At 39.7% G+C, this 13,687-nt stretch overlaps 1 protein-coding gene across 1 annotated transcript in view; it reads right to left on the bottom strand.

Annotated features, from left to right (window-relative positions):
• The window catches only part of RNF32 (ring finger protein 32), a 33,686-nt gene extending 20,241 nt beyond the window's left edge, over positions 1-13,445 (bottom strand). Inside the window, exons 1-4 of the mRNA XM_089652597.1 lie at positions 13,374-13,445; positions 11,012-11,276; positions 1,252-1,394; positions 1,112-1,144 (exon numbers count right to left, since the gene is read on the bottom strand). Of these exons, the coding sequence (XP_089508723.1) occupies positions 1,112-1,144; positions 1,252-1,394; positions 11,012-11,276; positions 13,374-13,445 (513 nt within the window). The remainder of the gene's footprint in view (positions 1-1,111; positions 1,145-1,251; positions 1,395-11,011; positions 11,277-13,373) is intronic.
• Positions 13,446-13,687: the final 242 nt, after the last annotated feature.

Here is a 13,687-nt window from a genome sequence, read left to right as displayed (position 1 = left end):
CTAGAGTGCAGTTTCAATGAATGTCAATGGGCGGCGTGCGTTGCAAACAAATGGTCATATTGTGAAAACTATCAGGACTATGGCTTAGCCGTGGACATTTTTAGTGGCAGCTGGGATAGCTGAACATTTTGACATAAGATTTGTGTAGGTGGGCTTGAAAATGAGGGAGCGATGGCAGTTTAGAAATCATGTCCTGATTTTTCAGCTCCCACTCTAGCTTTTGTCAGCTCCCACTCTAGTTTTGAACATTTCCCTATTCATTCCTATGGGACCAATTTCACCACAAAAACATTGATATTTCGTGAACCATTCGGCAAAACGTTCCACAAAGTAATAGCACACCAATCGGGAACAATCCGCATGTTTTGGTATATTACTGTCTATGTAGTGTAAAAACTGTGAGAGGAGTTAGGGTGGTAAATTTGGCTATAATAATAAGAATATATATGTGAGATAACAGTAAGTGGTCTTGCCATGCAAGAACACTTAATAATTTCAGCTGAAGCAGGGAAGGGTTATTTTTTGCCCGCTGGGGAGATTTCCAATCACTTCCTATGCTGTAGAAAATGGGAGCAAATCTCTTCAATGTGAACAGTAATCCCCTCCACTGGTGGCCATCTATGCTTCGATTTTATTATCTGGTTGATGGGAATTAGAATCTGCAAACAATTGGCTGTCAGTTAAGCTGGAGAAGATAAAATAAACGTATCCAGTGTAGACACAAACAGCAGTAAAAACTTCAGAGGGGGTCTAATCCTTTCCCACTCTCTCCAAAACTAAAAAAAATTCCTTTACATACATTCTAGGTGGTTATTTACTGAACCTGGAGCATGCAAATTCTGGTGCAACTCTGCATAGAAACCAATCAGCTTCCAGGTTTTATTGCCAAAGCTTAATTGAACAAGCTGAAGTTAGAAGCTGATTGGCTCCCATGCACAGCTGCACCAGATTCTGAGTACTCCAGTTTTGGTAAATCTCCCCCTTTAAGTCAATGTCAACCTTTAGAAAATGAAAAGCTACATCTATTTAAAATTAACTGACTAAAATAAAGATCCCAGTAATCCAGGACTGTTTTATTAACGCACCAATACAATTAAAATATTTCCCTTACCCTGTGAAATACATGGGAGCAGGAAAGCAGCACCTGTAAAGCAGACAATATTATGAAATAATGGTAAGTAAATAAATAAAAGCCAGGGGTAAAATAGATGAAAATATAAAATAGTGGAGTCTCTGAATTCTGTACTTTACCTGTGGGTGTATTTCAAACTCTTCTTTACATATGGCACAAGGTTGTAAAGAGTCACCCTGCTCAACAGATCTTTGCTTTGCTTTCTTCCATTCATCGTCAGTTAATGGTTTTGCTGGAGCCTCTACAATGCCGAGTCTCTGAGCTACACACAAAGAGGATGAGATTTAATACACAACAGGTTGGTTGTACTGATGTTGATCAGCACAGCCAGCCTGCCCATAGATGGAGCAAAATTCAGCTGGTTCCTGCTGATCTGGCCATTTTTGATGCATCTAGGGCTGGCTTTAGATGCTGATTTCTGATTGGTTGCTCTGTACTACGTAATCATTAGGCTGGCCATACACGATTCACTTTATTGTTCAACCAGCAGGTTGAATTAAAAAAAAAAAAAGATCAAATGTGTGGATGGGGGAATCACTCCTGTTGCGCTATTGTATTCTGCCAGCAGAGAGCCTTCCAATGCCAATAATCAGTGTTGCCGGCTATAGCCAGCGTGACTGATCAGTTGGGAAAAACCCAACAGGCTGGTTGTAACTATCGATTGGCTTCTATCTAATCTATATATCCCATATATATTTAAAAAGTCGGGCTACCCAGACATACAATTTTAGTTAGGATTTAGTTTAGCTGGAACGAGATTGCCTGAGCCATACTTTAGTTTAGTAAATTTTACTGGCAAGATTGACCTTTCGTCTTTCCAGCCCCTGTTTTTGCCCACCTTGCAGTTTCACTCCTTTTGCCGCAATAGAAGGGTGTTTCATCTGCTTCCACTCCAGCATAAAGAATATTAAGATTCATGTAGTGAATGTGGACGCGACTTGTTATTGCCACAGTTTGTGTAAAAATCAAGGAATATAAGCACAGAGATCTGAAATTCCTGAAAGTGGCACATCACTTTTCAACACCAGAAGCCTGGTACTATACTAATGGGTGTAGAGCTTTCGATGTCGATAAACATGTAAATTTGTTTGTAGGCACCCATACCCTCAAACTGTTCAATCATAGAATATATACTACAGCTTCTATGAGTAACCATCGCCACACTGGAAGATTATGGAGGTGGGGGGGGGATATGAACCAAGGAAGATTTATGCTAACAAAAGAGGAATCAGCATAAGGTGATGTAATGCGTAGGAAGGAAGTGTGGTGACACCTCTTAGATTGTAAGCTCCAAGGAGCAGGGCCCTCCTAATCCTCTTGTATTGAACAGTATTGTTGCTGTATTGTCTCCCACTATAATGTAAAGCGCTGAACAAACTGTTGGCGCTATATAAATCCTGTATAATAATAATTTCCGGTCGGACGGCGGCTGCCATCTTGGTACACTTATATCACCTTAGTTAGGGGCTCTGTCAGGTGTTTACTTTTTTCTTAGGTTTAGCGTGTAGCGCAGCACTTATTATTTATTTGTTTATTTTTTAGTGTTGTGGGAAAGCAATTTGGTGTTTTCAGCCACTCTTAATTTATCATAATAGGTTTGGCAGCGCAAGAGGATTTTTTTCTTTATTAGCATAAGGGACACCTGCTCACTGTTTGTTATGTCCCTTGTGCTACTTTTTTCGTTTTTTATTTTAACTAGGGGAGGATTTACTAAAACTAGTGTAAACAGAATTTGGTGCAGCTGTGCGCAGTAACTAATCAGCTTCCAGGTTTTATTGCCAAAGCTTAATGGAACAAACTGAAGTAAGAAGCTGATTGGTAACTATTGGCAGCTACACCAGATTTTTTGTGCACCACTTTTAGTAAATCTCCCCCTTTGGCTTTAATTCTAAACCAAATCCTTAACCCCCAACCCTGAGTTTAACTGATGTTAACCCATAAAACAATCATCAACTGAACTAATAACTGATATTCACCTTGCACCAAAAGTATCAGGAACTAATACTAACAGTCCCATGCCAGGAAATCCCAGCTGAAAAACTGTGGCACCAAACACTCCTCCAGTGTCTGGGAGACATACAAACCTGCCTGAGGTTTTCGTGGACTGATCCTTTAATGTATTCAGTATATTTAGCAATGGATGAAAATTGACACAATGCCTAATTCATAAATTCATAAGTAGACTGTAGTTTTAATGTTATTTGTCTTGGCTAACCTTGTATGCAGAAGTAATTATTTTTATGCGCCTACCATTGACACCTGTAGTGACTGAATACACTGACAGCTACATGGTGTTCAGAGTACAACTACAGGGCACTTCCCATAAGTACTCTTTTGTCCTGTCAATCATTACAACCAAGGAAGACATCAAAACTGCAATCAATCAGTCACATTGAGAGCATCATGAATTAACTCATTCAAGAAGAAACGTGACTGAACTAACACCTCTTTTGATGACCACACAAGAAAGCATTTACTTGGTGCTATTGTAATAAATCATATTGTTAGAATATTTCTCTAAAAAAATATTTTAGATTGACCATGTTTTTTTTTTCTACCAATTAAGGAAGGGCTTTAAAATCTGCAGCTGTCATTAGAAGAATACTTGGTGATACACCCATGACCATCTCTGTTTGGGCATTTCCTGTTGTAGGGTGACAACTGTCTCTCACTTGTTCACAGGTTGTCATTCTGACCAGTACACCCCCATTGGGGACAAGTGGCTATGCCAACACACATAGTGCAAGCATGGTCCACTGTTTTCACAATCAGGAAGTTAATTCACAGTAATGATGTGCGGATGATGCTGGAATAACTGCATGTGGAGGGAATTGACTAAAATGGGTCTCAGCAGCACTGAGATACACAAAAGGATTTAAAAAAAAAAACATGATAATTGTTTATGACACACAAGTGCTTTAGGAATGTAATATTCTGTTGGGTTTAGATCTACTTAACCTCCTTGGCGGTTTTCCCGAGTGTAGCTCGGGGTAGAATTTCTATACCAAGAACGGTAACCCCGAGCTACACTCGGGCTTACCATGCAGCGTTCTCTGGGGGTCCCTGCAGCACTTACCTTGTCCTTCGCTCCCACGATGGGTCCCCTGCAGCGTCCCCGTCCATCTCCTCCGGCGGATGCCGGCATCTGGCTTCCGTGTTCCGGTCCCCGTGACGTCAGAACGTTCGGGCGGTGGAACCGGCGGGAAATTTGAAATTTTTAAAAAATGACATTTTTGCTGACATTGCTTTTTCACTGCATTTCACATACATTTTGTCCCCACTGCTTTGTCCTGTGCCCTGCCTGCATTTTGAATGTTCTTTCTGCCTGGAAACTTAGAAAAGTCCATGGCGGCCAAAAAGCGTCCCTTTACGTCAAAAGCGGTTTTAGAACAGCGATAGTAAATCAGAACCACTTGCAGAATTGAGTGATAATGATTCGTGGGGAAATTCCTCATCAGACACTGAAAACGATTTTGCGACTTTGCTCATCGATGTGCAAATTTGCCTCTGTATTTCAAATTTCAGTGTTTTTGGTTTGATTATATTATTGAATTAAATTTATTATTATATTATTATTTTTTATGATTATTTATTAAATTATAATTTATGATTTCGTGTTTCAAGTTTTATCATCCCCGGGATGTTTACTAGACTCTTTTTCGGACAGATTTCAGTGAGTTATTCCTAAAAATTACAGCCTACAATTAAAAACTACATATTTCCATGCAAAAAAATGGTACCGCTTTCAGCACAAAATTCCTGACATGATCATACCGCCAGGGAGGTTAAAGGACCAGTAGTGAGCACTTTTGATGCAGCTTTCACATACTTACATACGTACTAGTATGTATCTTTGGTGTTGTATTAAAGTTAAGATTTGGAGATTAGGTACTAAGGGCAGGGTAAACACTGCTCTATCCCCCCGCTCAAAGTGCACCTGTGTCTAAACTATGTACAACAACGTTTTCACACATTTTTAACAAGCAGCAAAGGAGTTTAAAAAAAAAAAAGACATATTTAGGGCCCATTTACCATTCTTCATTGCCGCAATGCATGTATTACTGCAGTGCAAGGTAATGCACTTAACATGTGTTGGCAAATCTGGTAATGGATAAATGGGAGGAAGAAAGTATTTTCAATAAATGGCCAGAGATGGCGCTATACAAGAGGTATATTGATGACATTATAATGGTATGGGATGGATCCAGAGAAAAGCTCGATTCCTTTATGGAATATATTAATATGAACCGCTATGGATTGAGATTCACTGTTATTAGTGATTTTGAGCAAATTAATTTTTTGGATCTGGTCCTATATAAAGATAATGGCCAAATTTGCACCAAAACTTACTTCAAGGAAGTGGATAAAAACAGCTATATACCTATTTCTAGTGGACATCATCCAAATTGGTTATATAGCACTCCAAAAAGTCAGTTTACCAGATTAAAAAGAAATTGTAGCGCTAACAAAGATTTTTTCGATCAATCTGAGGTGTTAATTGAAAGATTTATAGAGAAAGGGTATGATAAGACCTTTTTGATTAAAGAGAGAAATTCGATTAGTATTAAAGATAGGGAGACGTTTCTTGGAAATAGAAAGGCTCATTTAAGATTTGAAAATAATGTACCCTTTATTACTAACTATAATATGCAATACAAAAATATTGAACGAATTTTTAAAAAATATTGGCCCATTTTGTTAAAAGATGATATACTAAATAAATTCTTATCTAAAACTCCTAAATTCATTTATAAGAAAAATAAGTCTCTTAGGATGAAACTGGTTCGCAATGTCATCGAACCCCCAAAAAAGTTCGATCTGTTTCCAAATTTAAATGGTTTTTTTCCTTGTAGGAAGTGTAAAGTTTGTAGGACTGTAAAAGTTGGTAATAATAAAAAAAGAAAGTCATTCTGCTCTTCATTTTCCAAAAAAGAATATGATATTAAATCCCTGATTACATGTAATTCTACACATGTGATTTATGTTTTAGAATGTCCATGTCATTTGAGATATATTGGGAGAACTGGGAGATGTTTAAAAACAAGAATAGGCGAACATATAAGAAACACAGTAAAAGGATTCGATAAACATAGTGTATCCAAACATTTCAAATTGGTACATAATTGTGATCCGAGCTTACTTACCTTTTATGGGATCGAGATGGTAAAACCCCATTGGAGGGGCTCGGATTTGGTTAATGAGATTTCCAAAAAAGAGACGTTTTGGATTTATGAACTAAATTCCTTGCAACCATTTGGGTTAATTTTTATGCTATTTTAAGTATATTTTTATATAGGCAACTGTTTAAAGATGATATATGGGAGATTGTATGCTTTTTGTACAATTTCTGTATTATTTTTGTATTATTACTAGAGTTCCCCTTTATTTGTGTTTAAAGTGTTACTGGCCCTTTAAGTTCCCTTTTTGAAACACAGTCTTAGAGGGTACTGGCCCGTTATTGTATTCATTTAATTTATTTATTATTATTGTTTATTTAATTTTTTATTTTATTTTTGTTCTCTTGTTTTAAAGTTTTTTTGCTTGTGATGGCAAATATATTGGATACATTGTATATCCTTTGTGGACTCCTGTCATCGATGGGGCGGCTTGCTTTGCTTGATTCCCCATTGATGTCAGCTGTTCGTTTCCTGTGAGTGAATATTTAAGGAGGTTGAGACGTCTCACATCTATCCGCTCCGTGAGGACGTCGATGACGAAACGCGTAGGGCGGGGCTTGATTGATGTGACGTCATTACGTTTTTGGCTGCCAGCTACTGCGCATGTGCTGAGTAGCCTGGCTCGTTTATGTGATTGCTGTTATGCTGTTGATGCTGGTGTCGGCTGGGACACCTCTTGAGTAAGTGCAATGAGTACCTAATAAAGGAATTGGTTTTTATAATATTGCACCATGAAGTCTTTCTGTTTCTCTCGAGTGCTTGGCATTTCCCCCTATGGATACATTTGAAGGTGGTCCTTTACCTATTGGAGAAGTGGATTTTCGATTAACTACAAAGTTTTTCATCCTGTTATTTCGATCGATGAGGATCGGTGTGCTGCAGAGTTTCCGTTTCTGAAGATATATTTATGGATGATCTGCCATTATATTATCAAGGTTTTTTGGTGAAATTTTTCATATTCAGACACTTTTTTTGCACAAAAGTTTTTTGCACCTAAAAGTTTTTTATATTTTTTTGTGGTATTGGCATATATATATATTTTTTTCTGGACTTATGATTTGATGATTTCTTTATATATATTTATATATTTATACACATTTACTAGCGCAAATTATTTATTTGTTGGTGCACTGCAGTACCATTTATATTTATATCCCAAAAACAGCACCACCTGCCTGGAGTTTGCATGTTCTCCCTGTGCTTGCGTGGGTTTCCTCTGGGTACTCCGGTTTCCTCCCACACTCCAAGGACATGCTGGTAGGCAGGGGCGGACTGACCATTTGGAAACTCGGGCGCTGCCCGAGGGCCCGGGGTCAGTAGGGGGCCCCATGAGATGCCCCTGGTACCTTTTTCATAGGCTTTTTTGAGTTTGGGCAAGGACACAGGGGCCCCATGATCCCCTATTGCCCAGGGGCCCCATGAGTTGTCAGTCCGCCCCTGCTGGTAGGTTAATTGGATCCTGTCTAAACTGGCCCTAGTATGTGTATGTATGAATGTAAGTTAGGGACCTTAGATTGTACACCCCTTGAGAGTTAGGGACTGATGTGAATGTACAATATATATGTAAAGAGCTGCATAAATTGACAGTGCTATATAAGTACCTGAAATAATAAATAAATAAAATATTGAATGGCACTCCAACACGCTAAGGCAATGCACCTAAGTTGCAGCATGCTGCAATGCTAGGAAGTGCACTGCATTAGAAAAAAAAGTGTCATGTGCTGCTTTAAAGTGCTGCACATTAACACCAAATATAATGCACGTTAAAAGAAGTAAATGGGTCCTTGGTGAAGTTACCCTTTAATAAACTCCCTGCCCTTCTGACTGCCACCCACCAATCCACTCTCCAATACAGCTATCATCCCTGCTCCTTCATACTGTCAAATGTGTGCTACAGCCCCATGCATATCTATGGGTGAGCCATACTTTGTTGGAGTACTGGAGGCTGCCTGAGTATTACCTATGCACTACCTGCATTTGGAATATTACCTCTGTGCGCTACTTTATACATATTATGGTACCAGGGCATCCTGCGCACCAGAAGTACCTGGCTAACTTACATTGCGTGGACAAATGCACCTTACTGGCACTTCATACCACTCTATTTCAAAAGCTGGGCTATTTGCGCTGGATCCATCCCTTGATTCTGATTGGCTGTTGCTGGCAGTCAATCATCAGCTGAAGGCACATCCCACAATCACACTCCAGGACATATGGAATGTAGCATTTAACTTGCTGCAATTATAGAATAGGGAAAAACCTTCTGCGCTGCCACTACAATACTACGCTAACCCTATAGTCTAAGAAAGCGGCAAGCACCCAACTATATATCAGATAGTGAAGATGCAACATAAAAAGGGGGGGGGGGTGCTGCGCCAACCCCCCCTCCCCCTTTTTTTTAACTTGCTGCAATGCCTTGCCAGAGAAAGAAAGTTTTTTTTGTTTCTTTATTACAGGTACTTATATAGCGCCATCAATTTATGCAGCACTTTACATATTTACTATACATTCACATCAGCCCCTGCCCTCAAGGAGCTTATAATCTAAGGACCCTAACTCACATACCATGGCCAATTTAGACAGGCACCAATTAACCTACCAGCATGTCTTTGGAGTGGGGGAAGCAACCAGAAAGCCCGGAGGAAACCCACACAGGGACAGGGAGAACATGCAAACTTCTAGGTAGTGCTATGGTTGGAGATTTGAACCAACAACCCTAGTGCTGCCAGACAGAAGTACTAACCACTTAGCCACTGTGTTTCTTTGCATCCATTGATGTTGTATCATAGCTCTTGGCTACAAAGATATAAATATGTCAGGTGAAGGTGTTTAAATCCTTATTGGTCCTCTATTCTAAGAGACAAATTTTGCCATCAATCCTTTCCTGCAAACACCCATGGACTCAGACAGTAAAGCAACCATATACCATGGGAGATGCTAACAAAACTAAACTGTCTGATAGTCTGCACACAGAAAGAAAACAATTTACAGACAGTCAGTAGGATTTGAACAGTTTTTTCTATGATAAATGAAAACATCCGTGTCTTTGGTGATTTCTGAAACCTCTGCCCAGACAGGTACATTCACAAAGCTTGATATTCTTTTGAAATGTACTTTTTGTTAAGAAATTAAGTTGTCATCATTTTTCATAAAGTTAAAGGAATGGTTTGAGAAACACTAAAACTTTACAAAGAAAATCTTTCTAGAAGGAAAGGGACATTAATACATTAATGGAATGCTTTTCTTGCTAGTGATAAAGGCTTTGCCAGTGTATGAAGACACATACAATAGTGTCAATTACATACAGCCTCAATTCACCTAGGTTAACACAAAGGATAAAGTTCCTACTAGGTCCTCACTTTTACCATACCCAGTGGGATGATTTCTTCCCCTCTGGCATGGCCAAAACCTGCTCAATCAAAAGCCAGATTTCTACTGCGCTGGTTTAACTACAGGCTCCATAGATATAAATGGAAGCGCTAAACTGCATTCCTGTGTTGTGCAGTGATGGACAATTATATGAGCGATCTGGGCAGTGCACAGGGTCCAATCTCTACAGAGGTGCCTATGTCCCCTGTATTGTCCATGTTGTAATTTGTCACTAAGCACGAACCAAAGACCTCCAAACTTCAGAGTGGCTTTGGGTGTCAGGTGCTGGAATATTCCAGCAAAGGTCCTTTGTGGGTCGTCTAGGTGAAGTGATCTCCTACCCAACATGACACCAATGATGTGCCATTCTTGCTGACCACCCATGGTGGAGGTGCCACTGGCCACTGATGATGGAGCATTTTTTCCTCTCATTGAGTACCGATGCTAAGGCATTTTTCCCTCTCATTGACCAATGACACTGAATTTTTTTCCTTTCACTGGCCAACAATGGTGGCCCTTTTATTCCCACCAATGCTGGAGCATTTTCCATTGTAATGACTACTGATACTGGGACATTGTCCTTTTTAATGTAATACCAATGCTAGGACATTTCTTCTTTGACTGACCACTAATGCTAGAACATTTTTTCCTCCTACTGATGCATCAATGTTTTTTCTTTTCACCAACCACCAGGGCATTTCCCTCCTGAATACCAACATAGGGTTATATTTCTTTCCACTGAGAAACAGATGCTGGAGCATTTTCATCCTAATGACTACTGATTTGAGCATATTTTCATTCCACTGACAATAGATACTGGGGCATTTTTTACTTCCACTGACCAGTGATAATGGTGCATTTTTTACTTCCACTGACCAGAGATACTGGGGCATTTTTTACTTCCACTGACCACTGATGCTCTGGCATTTTTTCACTTCCACTGACCACTGATGCTAGGATATGCTTTCCTTATGTTGACCACTGATGCTCTGGCATTTTTTCACTTCCACTGACCACTGATGCTAGGATATGCTTTCCTTATGTTGACCACTGATGCTGAGGCATTTTTTACTTCCACTGACCACTGATGTGGGGAAATGTTTCAATTCCACTGACCATTGATGCTAGGATATGTTTTCCTTATGCTGACTACTGATGTTGGGGCATTTTTTTTTCACCCACTTCAATGGACCAATTTTTTTCTCTCATTCTAACAACCCATTTTTCCATAAGCACCAGTGAGCACACGTTTGCTAGTTAATTATAAGCAATAAAGCTATGCATCACAAACATTTGAAATTTCACCATGGTGCATCACCAAATATTGACTTGCCCAAAGTTAATGGTGGTCCAGCGGGGTCAAGCACATACTCCTTCTCTGTCCCGTTCAGTGTAACTTTGTCTGTGTGTTTCCTCCTAATTCCGGTATCTACAACAGCTTTTATCTGCCTTTTATTCACAGGTCTGGTTCCTCTTATGGTGCTGACTCCTTTACATGGATCCACAAAAGAGAGGTGCTGCAGCTGGAGATTTTGTAGTATGTGATCTTGCAAAGCCACAGCAGTAAGGATTACTGGCTGCTGATTCCCACTAGTGTTCTAGAATATAAAAACAAAGGAACAGTATATATAAATATACTAATGCAAAAATATCCTGTATATAATATTAATATGTAACATAACTACACTAAAGTGTTTCCTTTGATTATATACTGTGGTGTCTCCATGTCTTAGACCAGGGGTCTCCAAACTTTTCATTCAAAGGGCCAGTGTACTGTATCTAAGACTTTAGGGGGGTCGGATTTTGTTCAGTAGGGGTAGAAAATGTCCCGGGCCCTGCATCAGTGAAAATAAACATGGCCTCAGTGTTGGTGGTCAGTAAAAGGAACAGTATTCCTTCCACTAATACCCATCATTGGTATTAGTGGAAGGAATAGTAACCTTTCATTGGTATCAGAGAAAGAAATAGTGCACCATTGTTGGTGTCAGTGGAAGGAATAATGCCTCATGTCACTGGAAGGAATAGTACTCCGTCATTGGTATCAGTGGAAGAAGTAGTGCACCATTGTTGGTGTCAGTGGGAGGAATAGTGCCTTATATCATTCAGAGGAATAGTGCCCCAAGGGCTGGTTAAAGACTGGCAAAGGAACGCATCCGGCCCCTGGGCCACAGTTTGGAGACCTGTCTTAGACTAACAGGTATATTTATCTAAAGAACTGATTTATATAAAATGTGGTAATGGTACTCAACAGCACACAGCACAAACTCTAAAATACCAAAAGAATTTCAAAGTCTCAAGAACCAACAATACATATCGGGCCATATGTACCAATGCCTTCTTACTAAGAGCAAGAACTACTTTTCTGCAGGCACTGATCAGTGTAAGATATGCCCTTAAAGCCTGAATTTGATCCATGGCCATGGGGAAACAACTCCAGCATTTAGTAAGACCACAGTAATGTACTGTATATGTAAACCATTTCTCCGCAATCCTCTGGTCAATTGATTCAACTGTTTAAATCGAAATTGTTAAACATCAAGAAGAAAGAAAGAGAGGCAGATACACAGCAACGATTCAGGTAACAGACTCCTCCATCTTAGATGTAAGGAGCTCTCTGGAATCTGGCTAAAGTCAATGAAATAAAACTCAAATTAAGCTGACTTAAAAGCCCTGTTTCAAGTTTCCTGGATAGTATCAGCAATTCACCGATTGAACAGATTTTGTAGTTTATACTTTCAATTTAATTTTAATTAACTATTTGATTGTCTTGATATGTTTTTCAGGGGCTGTTTAGCCCCAGTGCATGGGATCCTGGCATTTTAGTAGAGATGGAAGGCAGATGCACCACGATCCAGCCCTGCTGCCGACAGCTTGTTAAACTCTGAGAGGCTAAAAGCTGCAGTGGTTTGATGGTGCACCAAATGGTTTAGCACATATGTGCCCAGGGATGAATGCCTAGAGTGCAAGCAGTCTGCATTCCCAGCATTCATCCTTGGGCATATACTGCCCTAAATGTTAGTCCCACTCAGTGCACCACCCAACCACAGCAGCTCCCAGCCTCTCAGAGTTTTACAGGCCACTGGCAGTTGGGCTGGACGGTGCGCTTGTGCCTTAGGCCCACACCAATATGCCGCGCTCTCATGCACTGGGGCTAAAAGCCCAGTGTGCCTAAGACCTAAGCAGAGTTACAGACTTGGTAAGGAATTAGAATTGTGATAGTCATAAGCACAGGTGTGACCACTTGATGTATGGCGACTAAAAATATGTGGAATCTGTGTTCTTAAAAACTTGCAAAGTCCAGACCAGAAGGATTTGGTGCAATGGCCACCAGTGTGTGTGTGTGTGTGTTTGGGGGGGGGTAGGGACTTTATCATTTTGTAGGTTAAGATGACCTCCTACGTGATAAAAAAAATGGTCTTAAAACCAAGAGAAGACAGTAATGCCATGGGAAGATGGAAATGGAAGAATTAACATCAGCCCGTCTGTTCTGCTGCATTTATGTACAATACGCAAGCACGAGTGTAAAAAAAAACAAAATTATAGTTGTTCTTATCGCAAAAGGAGGAGGTAGGATATGAAAACAAAACAGAGTAACTCTTTACCCTCATAAAAAATAGCAGACATGGAGTGTCCCATAGTGTCATCATTGTTAATGCATATTTACATGTGTGGGAGTGATTTTATTGAAGATATACCTTTGAAGGTTTTGTTACACTTGTAACAGAAACAGATGCTCTGCTAGGCCTTGAACTTAAATGATGAGCCATTCCGTGTCCTAGCTAGCACACGTAAACCTGCAGAAAAAGAAAACATTACACAACGCAAACTCACTTTGTAAATCATTGACAATATGTTTCCCATGCCATAAAATCTAAAGAGCTAATCATGGCTCCAGTATAAATTATAGGTTAGACAAGAGACCCTGGACAAGGTCCTAGAACTCCTTTCAAAATCAGCAAAATAGAAAAGAAAAGTATCAATTGAGCATAAAAAAATTATAAAAAATGGA

Source organism: Staurois parvus, unplaced genomic scaffold (genome assembly GCF_062004578.1).
Source record: "Staurois parvus isolate SC_StPar_1 unplaced genomic scaffold, SC_StPar_1.0 ptg000005l, whole genome shotgun sequence".
Taxonomy (NCBI): Eukaryota; Metazoa; Chordata; class Amphibia; order Anura; family Ranidae; genus Staurois; species Staurois parvus.
This window is presented reverse-complemented; position numbering and strand designations above follow the sequence as displayed.